The following is a 27,207-nucleotide window of genomic DNA, read 5'->3' as shown; positions in this document are numbered from 1 at the left end:
TGAAATTTGTGGTTTTCTCTCATCTTGGAAACTTTTTCACACTATCAGTTGTATAGGTCCAGCTCAGCCTTTCAGATGCCTGCAGAGGAATCCAAAGTTTGGTGGCAACACGCTTTCCTTAGCCAATCGCCTCCTGATGCCTGTGGTTCCAGAGAAAAGCGATCGTAGAGGGAAGACCCACAGAGAAGGTGTCATGGCAGGTAAAGGCGCTTCAGAAAAGTGTTTCCTAATGTGCATTTAAATAAGGCACAGTATGCTGAAGTGCAGAAAAGCACGTATTCAGTGTAATAATATGGAATGATGATCAGACTTACAGCAATAAAAAAAGACCTTAGAAATCATTTCAACCAACTTTCTGTTGTTACAGCGAAGGCAGACAGGTTATAGCTAGACACGCAGCTCAGGTGACAAGGATCTGAGATTGTTCATTATTAATATAAACCACCGCTACTGTTCGATTGTTTGTGTGATGCAAGTTACTTTCAACTGAGAATATATTCATCTTCATGACACCAATACCAAGAGGTATTTTTAGTCCTATGAAAAGAAACAGAGGAACCATGCCTTAATAAACATTTTAATATGCTAGCATTCTTTTTTTTAAATCGTTTCTTGATCTTTTCAGTGAACAGAGCAGGGTAAAAAAAGGTGCACACACACATGCATACACATAAGGATTACATGCTGTTTCCAATTCAACTTCAGGACTAGTGTTTTTACTTAATCTCTTCTATGTTACATTTGTATCTCTTTTCCTCCACACTGAAAGCCTTGGTCTCAAGGATACAGGGGATGCTTTATCCCACTTTACACAATCTCAGAGTAGCAGTAGTAATACCACCACCTCTAATTATGATTAGAGGGTTTTTTTAAATTTTTGCACATACTCTCCCCATCTTCCTCTCATGTACTTAAATGGTTATCCTATTTCTTCACTGTCAAAGCATCTGCCATTGTAAACAATAGCCTCTCCCCTCTAGCCCTCGCTAAGGCTTAGTTTTACACACAAATATCTTTTCATGCTCACTATTAGTCCTTGCCTCACTCTCTAATAATTATGAAGTTCATTCCTAGAAGATTCCTCAGGAAGGGCTCATAGGCAGACTAGTTTCTGAGTTCTTTTTTTTTTTTAAATAAATTTATTTATTTATTTTTGGCTGTGTTGGGTCTTTGTTGCTGCGCGTGGGTTTTCTCTAGCTGTGGCAAGTAGGGGCTACTCTTCGTTGCCGTGCGCGGGCTTCTCATTGCGGTGGCTTCTCTTGTTGCGGAGCACGGGCTCTAGGCACGCAGGCTTCAGTAGTTGTGGCTCACGGGCTCAGTTGTTCCGTGGCATGTGGGTTCTTCCTGGACCAGGGCTCGAACCCGTGTCCCCTGCACTGGCACGTGGATTCTTAACCGCTGCACCACCAGGGAAGTGCCTCTCTGAGTTCTAGTATGTCGATAACTCATCTCTGTTCTTTAGGTCGGTTTTGCTGGATATAAAATCCTTGGCTCGCATTTTCTTTAATATGTTATTCCATTTTCTTCTGGTATAAAGCACTGCTGTCAAAAGTCTGATGACAAAACAATTTTCTTTCTCCTGTAAGTCGTGTTCTTTTTTGCCAATATGCCCAAAGGATATTTTTTTTTTAAAGATCAGTAATTTTATTATATGTCTTGATGTTGTTTTTTTAGGTTGATTTATTCAGGCTTGTGGTATGTTCTGTGTAGTTTTTGAACTTATAAAACTTTATTTTTTTAAAAGTTATAGTCTATTTATAGTTATTATAAAATATTGGCTATATTCCCATGTTGTACAATATAGTCTTGTAGCTTATTTTATACCTAATAGTTTGTTCCTCTTAACCCCTTATCCCTATATTGCCCCTCCCCGCTTCCCTCTCCCCACTGGTAACCACTAGTTTGTTCTTTGTATCTGTGAGTCTGCTTCCTTTTTGTTATATTCTGTGGTGTGCTCTTTGAATATACAGTTTTGTATCTTTTTTTTTCAGGAAATTGTTCATAAATTATAATTTTGAGGATTTGTTCTGTTTCCTTTTTTTGGTTTTTTTTTTGGTGGGGGGAGTATAGTTGTTTTAAAATGTTGTGTTAGTTTCTACTGTACAGCAAAATGAAGTAGAGTTCCCTGTGCTATATAGCAGGTTCTCATTAGTTGTCTATTCTGTGTATATTAGTGTATATATGTCAATCCAATCTCCCAATTCTGTTTTGATTTTCTTCTTCATGAAATTCTATTCTCTGTATGTTGGATCCCTTTTTCTATCTACAATATGCCTTACTTTTTTTAAAAAATTGAAACAAAATTTACATATAAAAATCACCCATTTAAAGTGTACAGTTCTGTGGTTTTTACCTAATCTAAGTTCAGAACATTTTTATCACTCCAAAAAAGAAACCTTGTACCTGTTAGCAGTCACTCCCCATTCTTCCCTCCCACTAACCCCTGGCGACCACTAGTCTGCTTCCTGTCAATGGATTTGTCTATTCTGGACATTTCATATAAGTGGAATTATACAATATGGGGTCTTTTGTATCTGGCTTCTTTCACTTGGCATAATGTTTTCAAAGTTCATCCATGTTGTAGCATGTATTGGTTGTTCATTCCTTTTTTATGGCTGAATAATATACCGTTGTACAGAGGTACGACGTTTTGTATATCCTTTCATCAGCTGATGGACATTTGGATTGTTTCCATTTTGGGGCTATTATGAATAACACTGCTATAAACAAGTTTCATATTACTGTACAAGATTTTGTGTGGACATATGTTATCAATTCTCTTGATTATATACCCAGGAGTGGAATTTCTGGGTCACATAGTAACTCTGTATTTAACATTTTGAGCAACTGCCAAACTTTTTTTCAAAGTGGCTGCATCATTTTCCATTCCCACCAGCAATTTAAGAGGGTTCCAATTTCTCCACATCACCAACACTTGTTATTGTCTGTATTTCTTGTTTTAACCTTCCTAGTGGTTTCGAATTGGTATCTCATTGTGGGATTGACTTGCACTTCCTTAATGACTAATGATGCTGAGCGTCTTTTCATGTGCCTGTTGGCCATTTGTATTTCTTCTTTGGAGAAATATCTATTCAAATGCTTTGCCCATTTTTTAATTGGGTTATTTTTTTTATTGTTGAGTTTGTGTTCTTGATATATCTTTGTCTTTTTTTGTATTTTTTGTTTATATATTCTGGATATACTACATATATTCTAAATACTGTCTTTTCACTTTCTTGATGGTGTTATTTGAAGCAGAAATTTTTTAAAATTTGATTAAGTCAAATGTATCCATTTTTTCTTCTGTTTCTTATGCTTTTGGTGTCCTATTTAAGAATCCATTGCCTAATCCAATGTCATGAAAATTTATGATTACGCTTTTTTCTAAGAGTTTTATACAGGGTCATATCATTTGCAAGTAAAGATAGTTTTACTTTTTCTTTTCCAATCTGAATAACTTTTATTTCTTTTTCTTGTCTAAGTGCCCTGGCTAGAAATTCCAGTATAATGTTGAATAGAAGTGTTAAGAGTAAACATCCTTATCTTGTGCCTCATTTTAGAGGGAAAAGTTCTAGTCTTTCACCATTGGGTCTGATGTTAACTGTGGGGTTTTGGTAGATGATCTTATCAAGTTAAGGAAGTTCCTTTCTCTTCCTAGTTTTTTTGAGTGTTTTTGTTAGGAAAGGGTGTTGGATTTTGTCAAATGTTTTTTCCATTTCTATTGAAATGACCATATTTTTGTTTTCTATTTATGTGGTGAGTTACATTGATTGAGTTACATATGTTCAACGAATCTTGCACTCCTGGGATAAATCTCACATGGTCATGGTGTATAATCCTTTTTATATGCTGCTGCATTCCATTGGCTAGTATTTTGTTGAGGGTTTTTATATTTATAAAGTATATTGGTCTATAGTTTTCTTGTGATGTATTTGTCTGGTTTTTGTATCAAGGTGTAGTACTGGCCTCATAGAATGGGAAGTATTTCCTCTTCTGTTTTTTGTAAGAATCTGTAAAAGATTAGTGTTAATTCTTCTTTGAATGTTTAATAGAATTCACCAGTGAAGCCATTGGTTTGGGGATTTTCTTTGTGGGAAGTTTTTTGATGACTAATTTAGTCTCTTGTTAGAGGTCTGTTCATATTTTCTACTTCTTGAGCCAGTTTCAGTAGTTGGTGTGAAACATGTGAAACATGACGTGAAGAGAATGGCACTTCAGCTCCAAGTTCTTCCCCCGCCCCTGAAACCCATAATCCCAGTCTAATCATGAGGAAAACATGAGATAAATCCCAGTTGAGGGATATTCTGCAAAATATCTCACCAGAACTTCGCAGAGCTGTCATGATCATCAAAAATCAGGAGATTCTCAGAAACTGCCATCCCAAGAGAAGCCAAGGAGACAGGATGACTAGATGCAATGTGGTGTCCTGGATGGGATCCCAGGACAGAAAAAGGTATAAACTAATGAAATCCGAATAAAGTATGGGCTTTGGTTTATAATAACGTATTAGTGTTTCAACATACATTGCCATATTGATACAAGATGTTAATAATAGGAGAAACTGGATGTGGAGTGTATGGGACGTCTCTACTATCTTCACAACTTTTCTGCAAATCTAAGACTATTCTAAAAAAAAAGGCATGTTTTAAAATGGGAGCAAATACTTCCTCATATAATAAAGGCTGAGAAAATTAATCGTTGGAAGATCTTCAGTATAAGAAATACTCAAAGAGTTCTTCTGGCTGAATAAAAATGATCCTAGGTGGAAACATGGAATGGTTGAAAGAAATGAAGAATACCACATTTTAAAACAACATTCATTACAATATGTTGTTGGGTTTAAACATATGCAGAAGTAAAATATATGATAACAATAGTACAAAATGGGATAGGAGAGTTAATGGAGTTATCATAGATTTTTTGCATTGTTGAGGAAGTGGTACTAGTACTAATTTAAGGCACTAGTACTTTAGTAAATTCACAGACGCATATTGTAATCTCTAGGGTAATCGTTAAAAGAATAATTTTTAGGGGCTTCCCTGGTGGCGCAGTGGTTGAGAATCTGCCTGCCAATGCAGGGGACACGGGTTCGAGCCCTGGTCTGGGAAGATCCCACGTGCCATGGAGCAACTAAGCCCGTGCGCCACAACTACTGAGCCTGCACGTCTGGAGCCTGTGCTCCGCAACAAGAGAGGCCACGGTAGTGAGAGGCCCACACACCGCGATGAAGAGTGGCCCCTGGTTGCCGCAACTAGAGAAAGCCCACGCACAGAAACGAAGACCCAACACAGCCAAAAGTAAATAAATAAATAATTTTTAAAAAGAATAATTTTTAAATGATAATTAGAAGTGTATAATCAGGGCTTCCCTGGTGGCACAGTGGTTGAGAGTCCGCCTGCCGATGCAGGGGACACGGGTTCGTGCCCCGGTCCGGGAAGATCCCACATGCCGCGGAGCGGCTGGGCCTGTGAGCCATGGCTGCTGAGCTTGCGCGTCCGGAGCCTGTGCTCCGCAACGGGAGAGGCCGGAACAGTGAGAGGCCTGCGTACCGCAAAAAAAAAAAAAGTGTATAATCAATAAAGAAAAATATGGAATAAATGAAAATACTTAATCCAAAGGAATACAAGAAAGGAGAATAAATAACATTATATGAATGGAAAATTAATAGCAAGATGGTAAATTCAAATCCAACTGTATTGCATTTAATGTAAATGGTCTAAATAATCCAATTCAAAACAAAGATTATCAGGATTTTAAAATTAATCAACTATATGCCATTTACAAGAGATACAGTTTAGATATAAAAATACCAGGTAAGTTGAAAATAAAAGGATGGAAAAAGATATACCATACAAAGACTATCTGAAAGAAAGCTGATATGATTATATTAATATCAGACAAAGTACACTTTTAAATTAAAAGAATTTCTGGACACATTCTAACACATTCTTTCACTGATATAACACTGCCCTAATTAACATGTGCAACTAAGCACAAAGAAGGACATTTCTTAGTGATGTGTTGAAACAAAAAAAAGCTAAAGCAATCTTAAATTTGTCTGAACCTAAAACACAGCTTCAAAATATATAAATCAGATGTTGACCAAACCAAAAGGAGAATAGACAATTCCACAATGGGATTACACTAGAAATCAGTAAGGAAAAGATAACTAGAAAGTCCTCAGTTGTTTAGAAATTAAGCAGAACACTTCTAAATAACATACGCGTCAAAGAATGGAAATTAGAAAATATTTGAACTGAAGGATAAGGAAAATATGACATAAAAACTTGTGGAACACAATTAAAATGTGCTTAGAGGGAACATTATAGCTTTAAATAGTTAAAAAAGGAGAACATTTGAAAACTGGTGATCTAAATTTCCATCTCAGGAAGCCAGAAACAATAGCATTGTGAATTCAAAGAACATAGAAAAAGAAAATAGTAAAGATACGAGCAGAAATCACTGAAATAGAAAAAAACATGTACAATAGAGAAAATGAATAAAGCCAAAATCTTGTCCATTGAAAAGATTAAAAACATTGATAAATTTCTAGTAAAATGGATTTTAAAAAGAGATAAAACACCAATTATTAATATCAGTAATGAAAAGAGACACCATTACAGATCATTTTTTTAAAGAACATATTATTAACAACTCCATGTTTCATAATTTAGATGAAATGGACTAATTTACTTGGGGGAAAAAAGCTTCCCAAACCTGATAGAAGATAAAATCTGAATAGCCCTATATGTAATACAGAATTAAACCTTTAATAAAAAATCTTATGACGTTATGTGCAGGCTGAGATGGCTTCAGTGGTATGTTCTTGTTCTTTCAAATATTTAAGGAAAAAATTAATAGCTATATTACAGACTTTTCCAAGGAATAGAAAAGAGGGAAGACTTCCAAACTCACTTTATGAGGCCAGCACATCTCAGGTACAAAACTTGACATGGACATTACAAAAAAGGAACACTACATACCAATATGTCTTATGAATAAGGATGCAAAACTCCTAAACACAATATTAACAAATAGAATCTGATGATTTATAGACAGAATAATATATCATGGCCAAGTGGGGGTATAGCCAAGGAATCTGAGGTTGGTTTAACATTCAAAAATCAATCAATATAGTTCAACACATTAACCGAATAAAGGATAAGACATGGTTTTCTCAATAGATGGTTTTCTTAATAGATGGGGGGGAAAAACAGATTTGATTTAAAAAACAAGACATATTCATGATTAAAAACTCTAAGAAAACTAGAATGATAAAGAAACTGCCTTAATTTGATAATGGATAGTTTCAAAAACTCTAGGGCTAACATTTTAATTAATGATGAAATATTAAATACTTTCCATGAACTCAAGAACAAGACAAGGTGTCCACTATTACCACTTCTATTTACACTTGCACTGAGATTTTCAATAGTGCAATAAGAAAAAGAAATAAAGGATATGAAGGTTGAAAATAAAGTGAAACTGTCATTATTTGTTGATGGCATGATTGTGTGTGTAGAGAATACAAAACAAACAATTTAAATTAATACATGAGTGTAGTATGGAGCAAGCAACAAACAATTAGGACATTTTAAAAACTCATTTAAAACAGTATCAAAAAAACTCATCTAGGTACCTGGGAATAAATCTAATAAAAGTTGTTGAAGACTTGTACACTGAAAACTACAAATTTTCCAATATTCTTCCTAAGTTTCTGAGAGAAATTTCAAAAGGTCTAAGTAATTGGAGGTATATACCATGCTCATTCATCAGAAGACAATATTTTTACAGCAAAGTAAAAACAACATACAGCTGTGTATAACAACATGGGTAGATCTCACGGAATGTTGGTCAAAAGAAGAAAGACAAGAGAGTACATACTGAATTATTTCATTTATATGAAAGTCAAGAAAAATTGAAACAGTTGTTCAAAGAATTGAACAATTGGGAGGTATTGACTGGGCAGTGGCATAAAGGAGCCCTCTGGAGTGTTGATAAAGTTCTTTATATTGATCTAGTTACTGGTTTCATGAGCGTATACATACGTAAAAATTCACATATGTATATATGTATTTTGTGCACTTCCCTGTAGTTTGCTATTATCTCAAGTTTTTACAATTTAAAAAAGAAATTTTGAAAAAAGCAATGGGAAACTACTGAGAGGTGAATGACATGATCCAATTTATGTTTTAAAAACAGGTTTTGTGGGCTTCCCTGGTGGCGCAGTGGTTAAGAATCCGCCTTCCAATGAAGGGGACACAGATTTGAGCCCTCGTCCGGGAAGATCCCACATGCCCCGGGGCAGCTAAGCCGTGCGCTACAACTACTGAGCCTGCGCTCTAGAGCCTGTGCTCCACAACAAGAGAAGCCACAGCAATGGGAAGCCCACGCACCGCAACGAAGAGTAGCCCCCGCTCGCCGCAACTAGAGCAAGCCCGCGTGCAGCAACAAAGACCCAACGCAGCCAAAAATAAATAAGGTAAAATTAATTATTATTTTTTTAAAAACAGGTTTTGTGTGACAGACTAGAAAAGGGCAGGAGCAGAAGCCAGAAGACCAGTTAAGAGGCCAGTGCATGGGCCCAGGCAAGGAGTGCCACTTGCTTAGACAGGAACCATAACGGTGGAAATGGAGAGAAGAGGGACGCTTTGGAGACGGGTGTGGAAGCAGGATCTGCAGGATGTAGTCAACCAGAGGAAAGTGTCACGAATGTCTTTTGGGGTTTCCACCAGAGGAAACGGAAGATGAACAGTTGAGGAATGCCAGGAAAGAAAATGAGGTCTAACACTTGGGGTGGGAGTGGAGATTTTGAAGAAGAGCAAAATCTTTGGATTTTGCCCAGCAGAGGGCTAAGGAATTCCTTAAGTGGGAGGCGAGGCTTGGCGTGAACAGCTGAGGCCGGGTTTGAGAAAGGGGCCTAGGGAGGGTTTGGGTGGGTAGGAGTATTTGGGATTAAGGTGCGCAGCGGAGAGGCGGGAACTTGGCCTCGGGAGGGGTGCGGTAATTCTAGGCCGTGAGAAGCCGCTAAGAAATGCAGTTGGAGAAAGGGGCAGACCCATAGGAACTAATAGTCGGCACCCGGGATAAAACCCGCAGGACTGGGAGGCTAGCCAGGACCCGCCCAGGAGGTTTGAAAATGCCGGATTAGGAGTGCCCGAGATTGGGGGTCGACCCAGCCTCACCCCTGGGGCGGAACCAATTGTGACGGCAGGCGAGGTTTGCTGCCGGCGCTACAAAGGTGCCGCACGGGGACGACGGCGTGCGCCGGCGTGACGCGGCCGCGCGGGATGGGCAGGGCCGAGGCCTAGGCGGCGACGAGAGCGAGAGGCCGCGGCGGGACGGCGGCTCTTCCACCCGACCGCCATGAGCACCAAGCAGGTCACTTGCAGGTCAGTGCGAGGCCCCGCAGGTCCTTCCCCGGGTGCGCCCCAGTCCTGCGTCAGGGAAACAAGCCGGAGCGGGGTCGTGGAAAGTGGCTCCCGGTTCGGGGTCCGGCTTCCGCAGGCGAGGCGGGCGCGGCGGCCGAAGCCTGGGGCCCGGCGGCAGGAGCCTGGGACCCGGCGGTGCGTGGCCGAGCCTCGTGGCGACGTCTGGACGAAGCCAGCGCGGGCGGCTGGAAGGAAGGAGTGCTGGTGGGGTCCTGGGGGCCGGGCCAGGAGGGTTTAGCTGGAAAAGGTGATTTGGAATTGAGTAAAGGGGCACCAGGAGGTGGTTTACAGATGGAGATACCACGCAGGTGTAGGCTGTTAATCGTCGGTGAGGGCCTCAAAGAAGCTGGGGCCCCGAAAGCGGCCTTGGTTTCCTAAGAGTTTGGAGAATTCCGATGCAGCGTAAACTTGCAGAGTTAGCGAGTTAAGAATTGCTGTGTGGAAAATAGCATTTACTGGAAGTTTGTTCATTGCCCCGCATATTCCCAAGTCATTTATACTCGTCACCAGTCTTCAGTACTAGGCAGACATTATTCCTATTTTGCATTGCAGGAATCTCAGGCTAACGGAGGTTGAGATTCTCATCTTACTAAGAGACCCATTTCCGTGGAGAAATACAACATTAATGGGTGGCTGGTTGTAGAAAATTCAAAGCCAGGTGGCTGCACTGCTCCTGTTAAATACAAATAACTTGATGAGTAACACCCTCATTCCTTGCTAAGCGTGTGGCTTGAAGGTACTGGGATCCTAGTCTTACTGGAGCTGGAAAGTACAATTTTTCTTTTCATAATTGGTTTAAGTCTGTGTGGGAAACATTGATTGGGGGGAAAAAACCAGCCCACAGTTGTATGGTTTGATTGTGTAATGAGCAGTTTATTTAATTATCATCTGTGTTGTTACTTTTTTTCGTTAGTATGAATAGTTGACACAGTGTAATGTAAAAAGCTTCCTGTTAGCATTAGTCTACATTAACTGTTCAGTCAGTTTATGCAAGGCCTAGGTGACGTATATTTAGCAGTTGTCAGAAACTTGCACGTAAGTGTCTATAGAAAAGAGTTTTACTAGGTTATTTGTAATAGAAGGTCTTTTGTGAAGACCTTTGTGTATGTTTATTTTTATTTGTATAAAGTTCCCCCTGTTGGAGCAATATTCTTAGTCATTGTGGACTGTATAGCAAATTTTGGTTACTGCTCCTAAGATGCGGCCACATAATGGTGCACGTTTATATGATGCTTTGTAATTGAATCTCAACTCTGTGTGGTAATCTAATTTTACAGATAAGGAAACCTTATGCTCAGGCTTGAACCTTGCCCCTAATTCACATCTAACTGCAGGAACAAAAATGTAAATCAGGATCATCTTGGGTTTTCTCCTTCTATACTAGGAGATGGCCTGACCTAAAAGCTTTAATTCTGTTTTTCCCAAATAGGGGTGTCCTGCAGGAAGTTGGAGCAGAGAAACTAGAGTGGGTTGGAACGTTGGGAAGGAATCAATTCCTTCCAACAGTACTAACTGTTGTTCGTTGCAGGGGTTTGCAGTGTGCTGGGTGCTCTTTGAGGTTCTTTACAGCCGTGTCACATGTAATCCAGCAACATGCACCATTCCACAGATCATAAAACCAAGCCTCGCCATTGAAGTGACTTGCCAAGGTTATTCAGCTTCCAGGTGGCAGATATGTGGCATCAGAATTTATGCTCTTGTAGACCCTGTGGCTCCCAGATAAGTTTCGGAAATGCTAAATTAAAGTTTCTTTACTACAGGAATTTTCAAAGCTTTTAATATGGTCATATGAAAGGAAAACTCAGACAAAACCATAAGGAAAATAAAGGTTACTTGCAAAGAGATGTGAAGGAGTTGGGCCTCACAAGGGCTGCCTCGCCAAATAAAAAACAGAACACATATTTAAACAGGAAAAACGACCATATTACCAAGCGTACCAGGTTTACGTTAGTGTGCTCGTGATGGGAAAGCTTTTCTCACTTGATTATCTTATTCACTGAAGTCATATCTCCACACATTGGTAACTTACATGAAATGATCCAGGTATGATTTATTTGGGGGACCAGATCTAAACTGAGTGGTCTGCTGTTTTTGGTTTATGTCAGGGTGCAAACTGTTTTTTGGTTTGTTTTCCTTGCTATGGGGTGTGATATACTTGCTTATTCTGAATGTCAGCTGGACAGGGAGTTTGTTTTGCTTCCATTCTGATACGAATTATTTCTCTCAGAGAGATGGATGTGAAATGTTAGGATTCCGAGACTTAATGACAAAGACACTGCATATTTATTGCCTGGAATGCAAGAATGGCCCCTCACACAGTTGTGCTATCAGTCAGCTCCCCTGATTTCTTGACATTCCACTCTATCCAGAATTTCAATCTGGGGATCCTTTTTTGCTGATTCTTTTTCCAAACCATCTCCCTAAGTCTTCCAGTCTGTTTTCAAAGCCCTGGTGCAGGCCTTTATTATTGCTTGGTAACCAGTTTGTTTGTCCTCCTCCTCAATGTGATAGAGGTCCCTTTGTTTTATAATCAGTAGTACAAGACCTAGAATTACAGTTTCCTGAGAGTCGGGCCTAGAGCTTTTGACTCACTGAAAGTCACAAAATATGGGGCATCTTGTGGCCAGTGAGTAGTAGGAGGAGCTTGAGCTCCAGACTTGGGCAGTTCTGGATTCTGATTCTGGTATCACAGTCTCTTTATCTGTAAAATTGGGATAGTAATGCCTAACCAGCAGCGTTGGTTAAGAGATTAGATAACAACGACTAACCATCCTAAGAGCATTTCTGGTGTGTTAGGCTAAGCACTGACATGCAGTCTGTGAAGTACAACTATATCATATTACAGATGGGGAAAAAGGTCTGGAGATTTAATTAATTTGCTCAAGGTCACAGGAAGCTCTCTGACCTCAGAGTCTTCCTTTACCCACTACACTGTACTTTATTTCATCCCCACCTCTTATCAGTTATTTCAAGCCTACTACCGTGCCTCGCATTAGCTGTGTCCCCCTTGATGGACCTTTTGTCACAAGCGGTACGGCCATAGAATTTAAGTCTGTGAAATTATGTGCGAAAACAGAAAGGAAGGTGACACTGAGAATGCAAATTACCCATATACCTGGAAACGATTTGCAAAAGTGTTTTGCTAGAGGCAGGCACCGTTGAAAGACCTGCAAGAAACCAGATTGATTCTGTTTGGTTCAGCCGTCAGGCACAGCGAGAGCCGCTGGCGGTTCTGTGGCCAGTAGTGAACCTCATATCCTTTGCAGCATATAATAGCCACACCATCTGAAACGGTCTTTGGGGTCACCCAGGATAACAGATGACTTTGGAGTGTCCCCTAGAAAGAATCTCCCTGCTCTGAGTCTCCAGCCATGCACTTCCCCCCTCATACTAGCAACAGCCCACACTCCTCCCCAGCTCCTGTCTCAGTCTTCTCTCTAGGAAGATATAAGGAATGGTTTGGCCATAGGGAAGGGTGAGCAGTTGGAAATTTATTACAGGGTGTAACATGAAAAGGGCCTGGATTCAGTTTAGTATAACCTAGATGCTGAGGAATCGCTATAAGCGGATGACAGAGATGCCCCGAAGGACAGGCAGGATGCGCTCAGGGAAGTTTTGTGTTTGTCACTGGGGAGTGGAAATGGTGACATATGCTACAAAAATAGGGCTGGCTGGCTCTACCTCTTATAACACTTGTTTCACACCCACCTTTGTTGAAGGCAGTGATGGTGGCCTAGAAGTTATTTTTGAACCTGTTAAGATTTCAGCTCAGTCACTTACAGAAGTAAAATGGCTTGCATGAAGTCACCAGCTTATAAGTGACAAAACTAGAAGCTTTAGGTGGTGGTTAAATATTTTGGATTTTTGATGGGAAAGATAGTGCAGTTTGGAAGGCAAGTTTTCTGAATAGGACTTCCTCTTGCATGCCTGGTTAACAGGTGGTATCTGGTAGAGAAGCTGTGGTAGTCTCTTACCCTGATTCTTTCAGGAAATCTTATCTAGTTCTCCAAAAGAAATTATTAAATGAAGTATTTGTTAGATCTCTCTTTTGTGAACCTGTTTATGTAACCAGTGTGAACCTGTTCTCTTCCACTCTTTGTGAGTTTACTAATCCTGATCATCGGATTTGGCTCTTGGCACTGATTTTATTTTTTTTATTTTTTTACTTTTATACCTTCAAAGATTACCATACTTGAGGATGATTGGAACAATGTCACAGTGTTGAGTAGCATTTCTCAAGAAGAATTACCAGACTGCTTAGAAGCGTCATAAACTTTCGTGTCCAGGATCCCAAGACCACCCCTACAGCTAGTGATTGGCTAGAATGACCCATGGGACTTAGCGCATAGTCGTACTCAAGGCTAAGATTTATCACAGTGAGTAGTGAGGAGTCACAGATGGATCACAAGGGAGAAGGACTCAGGCGGCATCTGGAGGAGCCCATGTGCAGGCTTCCTGCCCTCACTTCCTCCCATAAAGGGTCACAGCACACTCTTCCTCCCGCAGCAGAAATGCAGCAGCAACATGTGCCCAGGGAAGCCCGCTAGAGATCCAGTGCCCTGGACGGTCACCCTCTGCCCAGCATGTACCCAAACCAGGCTCCCAGAAGGAAAAGAAAGCAGATGTTCAGCGTAAACCACATTGTACACAGTGTAGGCACAGTGAGCCACTTTGATCACTTAGAGACAGTTTATATCAGTGTAGGGAACTGTTTACCAGCCAAGTCCCAGGTGCTATAAGCAGGGCCTTGCCTTGTAAGCAGGCTCAGACCTGCTCTATTAACTCTGCTGCATACTTTTTAAATCAGTATTGTGACAAGATTCTTTTCATATAGGCCTTTTTTTTTTAAGTTTCTAACAAGAATACCCTTCGTTTGCCAGATTCTGAGCCTTTTTTCTTTCTTTTTAAGTAAATCTACAGCAGCCTTATAGCAAGTTACTACACAATCTCTGATTTAGTGGAAGACTCCCAGTGGGTGTTGCCTGGGAAAAGCATAACTGACCACCTAGAAAAGACTCTATAGGACGCCACCTTAGTATGGTCACTTACATCACAGGTCCAGTCATCTTCGTAGGCTCAGAAATTTGATTCTGTTGGTGTATTTAGAGATGGCTCATGCTACCCAAACTCAGTAGACACTGACATACAAAGTAGAATACCCTTTAACATTTCCCAGGAGAAAAGAAATTGTCAGGTGGGCCTGGTCAGCACTTCTGCTTTTGGGGAGATAGACAGGTGGAGAAAATTAGAAGTGTGCTTAGGGAGCAAGGAGGGATGGAAGGGCCTCCAGCTCAGCAGCCTCCCAGGCCCATTGTAGGGCCGAGGTGCAGCGTGAATTGCCACCTGTGTTCTCTGGTACCCTTTCTCTGGGAAGGACAGTCCGGGCCTTCTGACCTTCCTTAGAGTCCACTCCCTTTCCCAACGTTTGAACGTTGTCAGTAGTTCTCCAGTTCCAGGCACAACCACATAATTGGTTAGGTTTAGGCTTTCTGTGTTCAGTCGCATTTGGTGATGTTCCAGCTGCATCTTCCTCAAGTTATTCCCAGGCTTTTTTTCCCCCCCTCGATGTATACTTGATGTACAATATTATGTAAGTTACAGGTGTACAATACAGTGATTCATAGTTGTTAAAGATTATACTCCATTTATATTTCTTATAGAATATTGGCTATATTCCCCATGTCATACAGTATATCCTTGTAGCTCATTTTATACCTAATAGTTTGTTCTACTTAACCCCCTACCCCTATATTGCCCCTCCCCCCTTCCCTCTTCCTACTGGTAACCACTGGTTTGTTCTCTATCTGTGAGTCGGCTTCTTTTTTGTTACATTCACTAGTTTGTTATATTTTTTAGATTCCACATATAAGTGATAACATACAGTATTTGTCAGACTTATTTCACATAATGCCTTCCAAGTTCATCTATGTTGCTCCAGATGGCAAGATTTCATTCTTTTTACTGGCTGAGTAGTAGTCCGTTGTATATACGTATACCACATCTTCTTTATCCATTCCTCTGTTGATGGACATTTAGGTTGCTTCCACATCTTGGAAATTGTAAATAATATTGCTGTGAACATTGGGGTGCGTGCATCTTTTCAGATTAGTGTTTTGCATGTATCTTTTCAAATTAGTGTTTTGGAGGTTTTTTTATATACCCAGAAGTGGACTTGCTGGGTCACATGGTGGTTCTTTTTAGTTAGTTGGGAAACGTATGTACTGTTTTCCACAGTGGCTGCACCATTCTACATTCCCACCAACAGTGTAGGAGGGTTCCCTTTTCTCCACACCCTCACCAACATTTGTTATTTGTGTTCTTTTTTATGATAGCTATTCTGACCGGTGTGAAGTGATCTCTCACTGTGGTTTTGGTTTGCATTTCCCTGATGATTACTGATGTTGAGCATCTTTTCATGTGCATGTTGGCCAGCTGCATGTCCTCTTTGGGAAAATGTCTATTCAGGTTTTTTGCCCATCTTTTTTAATCAGGTGGTTTGTTTTTTTTGATGTTGAGTTGTATGAGCTGTTTATATATTTTGGATATTAACCCCTTACCAAATCATTTGCAAATATTTTCTCCCCTTCAGTAGGTTGTCTTTTCATTTTGTCGATGGTTTCCTTTGCTGTGCAGAAGCTTTTATGTTTAGTTTGTTTATTTTTTATTTTATTTCCTTTGCTTTAGGGGACAGATCCAAAAAAATATTGCTACGATTGATGTCAAAGAGTGTTCAGCCTATGTTTTCCTCTAGGAGTTTTATGGTTTCCAGTCTTAAATTTACGTCTTTAATCCATTTCGAGTTTATTTTTGTGTGTGGTGTTAACCGGATGTTCCCAACCATGTGTTCAAGAGCCCCAGCTCTCTTGGGTCAGGGGCCCCAAGTTGGGAAGCACTATACCATGGAGCTGCCAAGAAAGCACACTGTGGGCTGGAGCGGTGGGAAGGTTTCTTGGTCCAGCCAGGACTCGTGCTGGTCATGAAGGAAGGTGGGTTATCACAGTTAAGTACAGTGAAAGATGGGGTACAGTGTTGCAGAAAGGGGCCACGGTATGGACAGAGGCAGACTGCCAGGAAAATCAGTTTTTGTGGGAAAAGGTCAGGGCTGTCTTGGGAAGACCAGAGCTGGGGTCCCCTACTCAGCAATTAGATCTTCTCTAAGTCATCACACCTCTCTGAGCCTCAGCTTTCCTGTCTGCATCACGGGTATAGAGCTAATATTCCTCAGAGTAGTATCAGGATTAAGTGAGATAAAGAAGTAAAAGTGCTAAACAGAGTACTGATGGTACTGCTTGTTGGAGCTGTTGTATTTTTCCTCATTTCACGTATTTCTGATAACATACTTGTTCAGAGGGAGGGAGGGCCCTCCTTGCCCCGAAGTCTTCATTCAAAAGGTATGTGTTATCCCTCGCTAAAAAGATAAACTGTCACAGCCATACGGGAGAGGGGAGAAATGAGTGAAACCAGAGTGCTTGGGAGTTGATAAGGTGAAAGCTGGTGTGGAAACATCTTGGGAGTTCCCCTGCCACTGTCTGCTTTTGTGTATGTTTGAGACTTTCCATAGTATATTTTTTAAGTTAAAACATGGGTTCACAGATAAAGCCCCTTTACAGAGCAACCTCCTGACGGGCTCCTCTCACCTACACTTCCAGCCTCTCCAGTCTGTCTTCGCCCTGCAGCTCCAGTGGCCTTTCTGCAAGAGGCCTAGGAAGGGGGTTTAGTGTGTCTCAGGGCTTGACTTGGGCCCCTTGTCCCTTATTGGGAGGCGCACTCATTACTAGTCCAGCTGCCCCAGTCAGGCCTGATTCTCCATCTGTCTCAGCAGGCCTGCCGCACCCTCGTGGGGCCTCGCTTCCCTGCCTTTCTGTGTTTCTGGGACATACTCCTCCCGCCCATCGGCACCCGGGCATTCTGTAGACTGCTTGGCTAGGCGGCCCCTGGGCCAGCTCCCCCTTCTCTCTGCCTCGGTCCATGGACTGTGACTCCTCAGCCCCCTGCGTGCATTGTGATAAGGCCCAGGTCCCTCTTGTAACTAACTGTCAGCTTAATCGGCAGCGTGTTTTTACTAAACTAATAAGAGCTGAACTTTGGGGGTACCCACTGTGAGATAGGTATTGTACTGAGCATTTATGTGGTTTTTTTAAACCATACTCTCTCCAGTATTCGATACTTATCGTAATTTTTTTTTAATAAATTTATTTATTTTTGGCTGCGTTGGGTCTTTGTTGCTATGCGCGGGCTTTTCTCTAGTTGAAGCGAGCGGGGGCTACCCTTCGTTGCAGTGCACGGGCTTCTCACTGCGGTGGCTTCTCGTTGCGGAGCACGGGCTGTAGGCACGCAGGCTTCAGTAGGTGGCTTGCGGGCTCTGTAGTTGTGGCACACGGGCTTAGTTGCTCCGTGGCATGTGTGATCTTCCCGGACCAGGGCTCGAACCGGTGTCCCCTGCATTGGCAGGCGGATTCTTAACCACTGCGCCACCAGGGAAGCCCTTCATAATCTTTTAAAACTAAAGCAACCATTTACTATTACAAAAGCAGTGTATGTTCATGGTAGAAATATTAGAAAGTACAGATCAACAAAAATAAGAAAATACCATGGGGGAAGGGTAAGCTGGGACAAAGTGAGAGAGTGGCATGGACATATATACACTACCAATGTAAAATAGATAGCTAGTGGGAAGCAGCCGCATAGCACAGGGAGATCAGCTCGGTAGTTTGTGACCACCTAAAGGGGTGGGATAGGGAGGGTGGGAGGGAGACGCAAGAGGGAGGGGATATGGGGATATATGTATATGTATAACTTATTCACTTTGTTAAAAAGCAGAAACTAACACACCATTGTAAAGCATTTATACTCCAATAAAGGTGTTAAAAAAAAAAAACAAAACACCATATGCCTTACCCTCAAGGATTGCCACTCGTAAAAAGGCTATTGTCGGGCTTCCCTGGTGGCGCAGTGGTTGAGAGTCCGCCTGCCAATGCAGGTCCCCGGTCCGGGAAGATCCCACATGCCGCGGAGAGGCTGGGCCCATGAGCCATGGCCGCTGAGCCTGTGCGTCCGGAGCCTGTGCTCCGCGATGGGAGAGGCCACAACAGTGGGAGGCCCGCGTACCGCAAAAAAAAAAAAAAAAAAAGGCTATTGTCTGTCTTTCCACATTGTTAAAATGCAGATGTGTGCATGTGTGTAGTTAGTGTTTACCAAAATGAGAGCATACTCTATGTGCTGTTTTAAAATTTTTTAATTGTGGTAAAACGTGCATAACATAAATGTACCCTCTTAACCATTTTTAAGTGTTCAGTTCAGGAGTAGTAAGGACATTCACACTGCTGTGCAGCCATCACCACCATCCACCTCCAGAGCTCTTTTCATCTTCCCAACCTAAAACTGTGTCCCCTTTAAACACTAACTCCTCATTCTGCCTCCCCCAACCCAACAACACCCATTCTCCTCCCTTTCTCTGTGAATTTGACTATTCTAAGCACCTCTCATAAGTGGAATCACACAGTGCTGTCTTTCTGTGTCAGGCTTCCGTCAGTTGGCATAACATCTTCAAGGTTCATCCCTGTTGTAGCACAAGTCAGACTTCCCTTCCTTTTTAAGGCTGAGTAATATTCCATTGTATTTGTAGACCACATTTTGTTTATCCATTCATCCTCTGATGGACGCTTGGATTGTTTTCACCTTTTGGCTACTGTGAATAATGCGCTCTGAACAGGGGTGTACAAATACTTGAATTCTTGCTTTCAGTTCTTCTGTGTATATACCCAAAAGTGGAATTGCTCAATCATGTGGTAATTCTATTTTTAATTTTTTGAGGAACCGTTTTACTGTTTTACGTAGCGGTTACACCATTTTACTGTATATTCTGTTATCTAATATGCTTTTCTCAGTTAATTATCTTCATCTTTCCATGTCAATAAATTACCTGATACCTAGTCCGTACTCAGATTTCCCCATTTGTCCCACAAATGTTTCTTACAGCTGGTTTGTCCAAACCAGAATATAATCCAGGGCCAAATATTGCATTGGTTATTACATACCTTATATTCTGTCTACTAATCTAGTGCAGTTTCCTCCTTTTAAAATTTTCTTCTTTTAACAGCTTTATTGAAGTATAATTTACATACCATATGTAGGGACTGTGTCTATACGTAGCCTATATAGGCTGTATAATCTTTATAAGGACCATTCTGTTCCTATAGATTTGCCCCTTTTTTAACACTACTTATAAATGGATTCATACAACAATCCGTTCACCAGTTGATGGGATTGTCAGTTTTCACTTTTTGACTATTATGAATAATGTTGCTATGAACATTCATGTATTATACACGTATTTGTGTGAACATATGTTTTCATTTCTCTTGGGTAAACACCTAGGACTGGAATTGTTGAGTCATATGGTAAATTTATGTTTAAGTTTTTAAGAAACCACCAAATCATTTTCCAGACCCAGGCCCCCTCCCCTTATTTTTTTCCATGACGCTTCGTTGGTAAAGAGATCTGGCCCACCTGCTGCCTCTTCTTTTGTATTTATCTGGTTGCTTCCTCATGAGGTCTTCTAGCTTGTTCCCAATCCCCTGTATTTCCTATAAACTAGAAGTTAGATCTGGAGTTTTGTTGGATTCAAGTTAAATGTTTTTGACTAGGATACATGGCAGGTTATGTTGTATACTTCATTCATATTGGGTAACATCAGCAGACATGTAATGTTTGAGGTTTTTTGTTTTTCCATATAGATACTGGGTCCAGCATCATTTGTTGAATTACCTTGACACGTTTATCAAAAGTTAATTGATCGTGCATGTGTGATTCTATTGACAAGCTTTTTTTTTTTTTTTTTGCGGTACGCGGGCCTCTCACTGTTGTGGCCTCTCCGGTTGCGGAGCACAGGCTCTGGACGCACAGGCTCAGCGGCCATGGCTCACGTGCGCAGCCGCTCCACGGTATGTGGGATCTTCCCGGACCGGGGCACGAGCCCGTGTCCCCTGCATCGGCAGGCGGACTCTCAACCACTGCGCCACCAGGGAAGCCCCCGTTATCCTTTTTAAATATAGCAGTGTGTATATGTCAGTCCCAAACTCCCTAACTATTCCTTCCCTCCACCCTTCCCCCCCGGTAACCATAAGTTCGTTCTCTAAGTCTGTGAGTTGTTTTGTTTTGTAAATACGTTCATTTGTATCATTTCTTTTTAGATTCCACATATAAGCCATATCATGTGATATTTCTCTTTCCCTGTCTGACTTTACTTCACTCATTGTGACAATCTCTAGGTCCATCCATGTTGCTGCAAATGGCATTATTTCATTCTTTTTTATGGCTGAGTAATGTTCCATTGTATATATGTACCACATCTTCTTAATCCATTCCTCTGTCGAACATTCAGGTCGCTTCCGTGTCTTAGCTATTGTAAACAGTGCTGCAATGAACACTGGGGTGCATGTATCCTTTCGGACCATGTTTTTCTCCAGATATATGCCCAGGAGTGGGATTGCAGGGTCATATGGTAGCTCTGTTTTTAGTTTTTTAAGGAACCTCCATGCTGTTCTCCATTAGTGGCTGCACAAATTTACATTCCTACCTACAGTGCAAGAGGGTTCCCTTCTCTCTACACCCTCTCAAGCATTTATTGTTTGTGGATTTTTTGATGATAGCCTGTCATAGCTGGTTTTAAAGTCCTTGTCTGCTGAGTCCATCATCTGTCATTCCTGTTAATTGACTAATTTTCCTCCTGGCTGTGGGTCACATTTTCCTGCTTTTTGGTATGTCTAGTAATTTTTGATTGGATGCCAAACATTGTGAGTATTTTTGAGCATTTGGATTTTTTGGTCTTCCTTCAAAGAATGTTAAAGTTTGTTTTAGTTGACAGTAAGTTATTTGCTATCAGCTAGATCGTTTTGAAGCTTGTTTTTTTTAAAAAAAAAAAAAGAAAATGTTTATTAGGGCAGGTCTAAAATCTCTTTATTTGGGGACTTGTTTACCCTTAATGCCAAGGCATGTCCCTCTACAGTTTCCTCTGAGTATTCAGCCAGGCCTCTCTGCTCTGGCTGGACAGAACTAGAATGCCTCCCAGTTGTTCTTTCAGGGCCAGAATTGGACAACTTAGTGGAACATTCTTATATGTGTCTCCTGGTGCTCCACTATCTTTTTTGAGCCTCACCACAGTTTATAGTGGAGTAGGCAGTGTAATTTTTGTTTTATAGGTAAAGGTAGGAAGGCCCAGGGAAGTTGGTTTTGTGACTTGCTTACATGTGGCACAGCTAGATCTTGAGCCCAGGTCTCTGACTCCTTTACAACCATACCCTTTAAAATCCATGAGAACAGAGCAGTCTTTCAGTGTGCATTTTCTCAATCATGAGGCTCACATTTTACGTATGTGGCCTATCTTAAATCAAGAGGATATATCTTAAGACAAATGCATGGGATCATTTTTCTTCCAGAAAAGCTGTCATTGAAATAGATGTGGTGAATCTAAAATCACTGTCTTGGGCTTCCCTGGTGGTGCAGTGGTTGAGAGTCCGCCTGCCGATGCAGGGGACACGGGTTCGTGCCCCAGTCCGGGAAGATCCCACATGCCACAGAGCGGCTAGGCCCGTGAGCCATGGCCGCTGAGCCTCCGTGTGCGGAGCCTGTGCTCCACAACAGGAGAGGCCACAACAGTGAGAGGCCCGCGTACCGCAACAACAACAACAACAAAAGTTTTATGCCTCTGCTTGTCTCATCAGGTATTTTATGCATGGTGTGTGTCGGGAAGGAAACCAGTGCCTGTTCTCACATGACTTGGCAAACAGCAAGCCATCTACCATCTGCAAATACTACCAGAAGGGCTGTTGCGCCTACGGAACTCGTTGCAGGCAAGCACCCGCTTCTATCGCCAGCTGTTACACTGAGTTCACTACCTTCACGGATTTAAATCCTGGGTCTTGATGATGGGAAAACTTTAGTTTAAAAGTAATGTTACAAAAATAATTTTGAAACCTCAAATTTAGTACCATAAAAATTTTAATTTTTCAGAGTCACTTTTCATGTCTATTCTTATGAGTCTATAGTTATAAATTTGCCCTCAGAGTATACATAAGATTTTCTATCTTGCCTTTTTTTAACATGTCATAAGCTCCTTCCAGTGCTGCTACTTTATGTCTTACCTGTAATTTTATAATTCTTCATAATGTTGACGTACCATCATTTTATTAACTATCCCTGTATTAGATACTTAAGGGGCTTCCAGTTTTTTGCTATGAGTGCAATGAACATTTATGAGCATGTAGAATCATCCTTTTTTACTAACATCTGTAGGCAAGTTTTGTAACTTCTAGACAGGAGAAAATTCCAAAACCTGTTCCTGTGCTGTTGTAGTGAAGGGCTGATCTGCTTTCCTGGGCTGCAGAGTTCCCTTCAGTCCTTCCTCTGTGCTGCCTGGGATGTGGGAAGTTGGCCCACTCAGCCCTCCCCCTGCCAGTGGGCGCCCCCAAGAGACAGTCCAGGAGAAGCCAGTCAGTCAGCATCTCCGGAACCGTCGGGCTCTCTTTGTGTGGTCTGGGCAGTGCATCTGTCCCACCCAAGTCCCACAGGACACTTAAGTGGAGGTGATAGACAGCAGTGTACTACTCACTCTGAATTGCCAGGTAATTCTTACTAATTGATAAGACTTTTATCAGTTAAAATACAGGGAACGATTGTCTCATTGTCCCCGTCTACAGATGGAGCAGAAGGAGGGATGTTCCAGGTCTGGGGAATGCGGGAGGCATGTGCATGTGGTGTGTCCGTAATGCATCTGCTGTGTGTTTTGTTCAGGTACGATCACACGAGGCCCTCTGCTGCAGCTGGTGGGGCCATGGGCACTGTTCCCCACGGGGTGCCCTCCCTGGGTTTCCACAGTCCTCACCCTCCTTCCGACCTCACTGCATCAATCGTGAAAACTAACTTACACGAGCCCGGGAAACGTGAAAAGAGGACGTTGGTACTTAGAGACCGAAGTGAGTGAACAGAATCCTTCTGTTGCCTTTTTGAACAGCACTCTTGCTTTCCTTGGCCTTCTCTTGTCAAGGGGGCTCCTAACCTCACACCCAGAACAGTCCTGAGAACAGGCTACATCTGGCTGCAGAGCGTTCAGATGATGCATTAGGCCTCGTGTCCGTGGTGGAGCAGAGCGCCAGGTTTTCCTGGCAAAACATTGAAAGTGGCCTTTTTGTCACCATGTAACTGTCATCTGCATAGCGTGGTTGCCCAACTCTGAGAAGCACCAAGCTGTTCATTTCAAAGCTACATGTTTTGTTGAAGAGCACGTTTCACTGTTTGTCTTCTTGGTCAGTTCATAGTCTTAGTTCTTAGGCTGAGCCAGTTCCACCTTTGGAAATAGAATAGCATGTTCAGGTTTGGGGAGTGATCTGTACCCTGGAGCAGGGTTTTGTGTGGGTAGAAGGCTACAAATCGTAGTTGTTTTTATTGGCTGGTCCTCACCAGGTGAAGGGGTTTCTACTTCTGGAAATTGTTCAGCATAAGATAGGCAGATCCCATCCTAAGCAAACAATAAATCCATTGCGTCAGATATATCCCCTCGGAAAATGTTAGAAGCATGATGGGTAGGCAGCAGCTCCCGTGTGAGAAGCGGGTGGGTGGCCGAAGGACAGTTTGACTCTGGCCTCAGGACCCAGAGACTTGCTCCAGATTTTCATTCTCCTTCACTTTAAAAACATTGGTAACTTTACTGGTAAAAAGGAAACCACTGTATTCTATTGACCTTATTCTGAATTCCTTTTGACTTATACTTTGTTTTTTTTTTAATTTTTTTTTTTAAGTGTAACTGGTCCATGTGTTGAGGTTTCCATACTTGGCATTTTTAAAAAGGAACTTTAGTGTTATTTTATATAAATATATCATGGTCTGCTTTGCTATTTCCCTATGTTGCCAATTATGTTTTTTTGTTTTTTTATTATGATTCTAAGTAATATCACTCTGAACATTTTTTCTTTTATTTTTCCCCTCTTGGCCTGTTTTTTTCCATACATCCCAAGAGTGAAATTCCCAGAGTCAGGGTTAATTTGTCAGGTTTTGACTGATTGCTTACCAGAAAGGTTGGGCCAGTTTTCATATGTGTGTGTGTGTGTGTGTGTGTGTGTGTGCTGTGTGTTTTATTTTAAGATCTCTCTGGCATGGCTGAAGAAAAGACTTGCCCAAGTGTGGTGAGTAATCCCGGAGGCTGCAGCGACCTGCAGAACAGCCCGGAGCTGAAGCCGCTTTCCTACCTAGAAGCGATCAGGAGTGGTCTCGACAGCTTGGAAGCTAGCAGTTCCTACAGCAGCGAACAGCAGCTGTGCCCCTACGCAGCTGCCGGGGAGTGCCGATTTGGGGATGCTTGTGTCTACCTGCATGGGGAAGTGTGTGAAATCTGTAGGTTACAAGTCCTGCACCCCTTCGACCCAGAGCAAAGGAAAGCTCACGAGAAGGTACAGTTGCAAGCCTTTACGGGAACTCTTTTTAAGGAATTTGAAGTGCACTAAGTGACAGAATCGGTATTTCTGTAAGCATCTTTCTGCCAGTAATACCTGCATTGTGTCCCTGGCCAGCCAGGCCGAGTTCTGGAGAATTTGAGGAGTTCGGTGTCGGAAGGGACCTTGCAGGTCATTAGGCTCCCGTGTTTGTGCGGGCTTCTGCTCAGCACAGAGCTGTGGAGGTTGTCTGAACCCTCTGCCGTCCCCCGGGGGGTGTTCAGGTGAGCACGGGTTAGCGCTTCCCTCCTCCCCAGGGACATGACATCCCGGTGCTGTGCTGTGGGTTCGGCTCATGTGTGCATCCACTGTGCGAGGGCCTGGGTCCTAGGTCCTTTGCATTGATTCTGGTGCCTGATGCGTGGTGCTGCGCAGGGGACATGCTCTGTTCACCTGCCTCCTGAGTGTGAAGGGATTCGTTCAGTAACTGGTTCTCGTAGGAAGAAGTGATGCTGCTGACCTCTGACCCTGGCCTGTCAGCCTGATGTTTTAGATTAAGGGTTATTTGGCATTAACGGTGTTGGTGTTGGGAATGGCGGTACCCAGAGGGGCAAGGAGACCAGGGTCCCAGTCTTTGGGACCTCCTTGACCCCACAGTGGCCCTCTAATCTTCTTGGGCCTCTGGTCTCGGCTTTAAATTGGAAGTGACCATGGAGCAGTGCCGACAGGCAGGGGGCGACCCAGTGGTGGTCTTGAGAGAGTTTTGTGTCCCGAATGCAGGCCTGCCTGAAGCAGCCACAGTCCCCGTTCCTTCCCGATCCTGGTTGTACTGTGTGGCCGGCAGTCATTCTGGGCTCTCACCACTCCCCAGCCCAGAACCAAAGGTTTCCTTCCCCCCTCCCTGTACTTCAGATCTGCATGTCAACATTCGAACACGAGATGGAGAAGGCCTTTGCCTTCCAGGCGAGTCAGGACAAAGTGTGCAGCATCTGCATGGAGGTCATCCTCGAGAAAGCGTCAGCCTCAGAGCGGAGGTTCGGGATCCTTTCCAACTGCAACCACACGTATTGCCTGTCCTGCATCCGGCAGTGGAGGTGTGCCAAGCAGTTTGAGAACCCAATCATCAAGTAAGTGCAGCAGGGGTCTTACCTATAGAATCTGGGAGAAGGTTTGATTGGGGATTTTCTTCCATCCACAGGGAAGCCTTCCCTTGTCCTCCACAGGTGAGTGGTGAGTCCTTGAGCAAGGACTTGAGCAAGTCGCAGACCCTCCCTGAGCCCAACTGTCTTTTCCTTTAAAAAGGAAGGTGACAATTCCTGCCAGGCATTTAGGGTGTTGTGGGGACACTCAGCAGGGATCCTCTGTGAGAAGGCCCGTTTGCCTCTGGCACAGTTACTGGTGGTCCGCCCGTAGGCCGATTGCCTTTTTTTCTTTAATCTGTAACGTAGGGCTTATTTGAGGACTAAATGGAATAGTGCATGTAACACATTTCACATAATGTCTGATACATGGGATGTACTCAGTGAGCCAACACAGGGTTTTATCCCCCAGTCTTATTGAGAGATAACTAACACATAACATCATAGGATTCTTAAATTCCGCAGTGGGGTGGGAGAAAAGCTAAGTCATAGTGAGAAGTTACCGTGTGCTGTGTACTGTCAGAAACTTCACGTACATTAAGTCGTAATTCTCTCAGAGACCCTCTGATCATCATTCTCATTTTATGTATAGGGAAACTCAGGTATGGTGAGGTCAAGTAATTTGCCTGAAGTCACACATTCGTGTGGTAAAATAACAGCTTTATTGAGATAAAAATGTACAACTCAGGGCTTCCCTGGTGGCGCAGTGGTTGAGAGTCCGCCTGCCGATGCAGGGGACGTGGGTGCGTGCCCTGGTCTGGGAAGATCCCACATGCCGCGGAGTGGCTGGGCCCGTGAGCCATGGCCGCTGAGCCTGCGCGTCCGGAGCCTGCGCTCCGCAACGGGAGAGGCCACAACAGTGAGAGGCCTGCGTACCACAAAAAAAAAAAAAAAAGTACAATTCAGGGTTTTTTTAATATATATATATTCTTAGTTGTGCAGCTGTTGTTACTATAGTCTAATTTTAGAACATTTTCATCATCTTAAAAAGAAACCTCTACCTACAGTCACTGCCTATTCATCCCTCTTTCCAGCCCCTGGCAACCACTAATCTCCTCTTTCTCTATGAATTTACCTGTTCTGGACATTTCATATAAATGGAATCATACAATATTGTGGCCTTTGTGTCTGGCTTCTTTCACTCAGCATGTTTTCAGAGTTCACCCATATTGTAGCATGGATCAGTACTCCATTCTTTTTTTTTTTTTTTTG

The 27,207-nt window shown here is 42.5% G+C and overlaps 1 protein-coding gene across 5 annotated transcripts in view; it reads left to right on the top strand.

Moving 5' to 3' along the window:
- Positions 1-49: 49 nt before the first annotated feature.
- MKRN2 (makorin ring finger protein 2) overlaps positions 50-27,207 on the top strand; it is a 37,582-nt gene continuing 10,424 nt past the window's right edge. Inside the window, exons 1-6 of one of the 5 annotated variants that reach the window (XM_060161146.1) lie at positions 50-200; positions 8,203-8,482; positions 22,154-22,282; positions 23,223-23,404; positions 24,570-24,874; positions 25,769-25,983. In XM_060161146.1, the coding sequence (XP_060017129.1) occupies positions 22,161-22,282; positions 23,223-23,404; positions 24,570-24,874; positions 25,769-25,983 (824 nt within the window). In that variant the 5' untranslated portion in view covers positions 50-200; positions 8,203-8,482; positions 22,154-22,160. Of the gene's footprint in view, positions 201-8,202; positions 8,483-9,157; positions 9,393-22,153; positions 22,283-23,030; positions 23,054-23,222; positions 23,405-24,569; positions 24,875-25,768; positions 25,984-27,207 lie in introns of those variants that run through there. The other 4 variants (XM_060161149.1, XM_060161145.1, XM_060161147.1 and 1 more) reach the window with 4 other exon arrangements.

The sequence above is a fragment of the Lagenorhynchus albirostris genome, chromosome 10 (genome assembly GCF_949774975.1).
Source record: "Lagenorhynchus albirostris chromosome 10, mLagAlb1.1, whole genome shotgun sequence".
In the NCBI taxonomy this organism is placed as follows: Eukaryota; Metazoa; Chordata; class Mammalia; order Artiodactyla; family Delphinidae; genus Lagenorhynchus; species Lagenorhynchus albirostris.
This window is presented reverse-complemented; position numbering and strand designations above follow the sequence as displayed.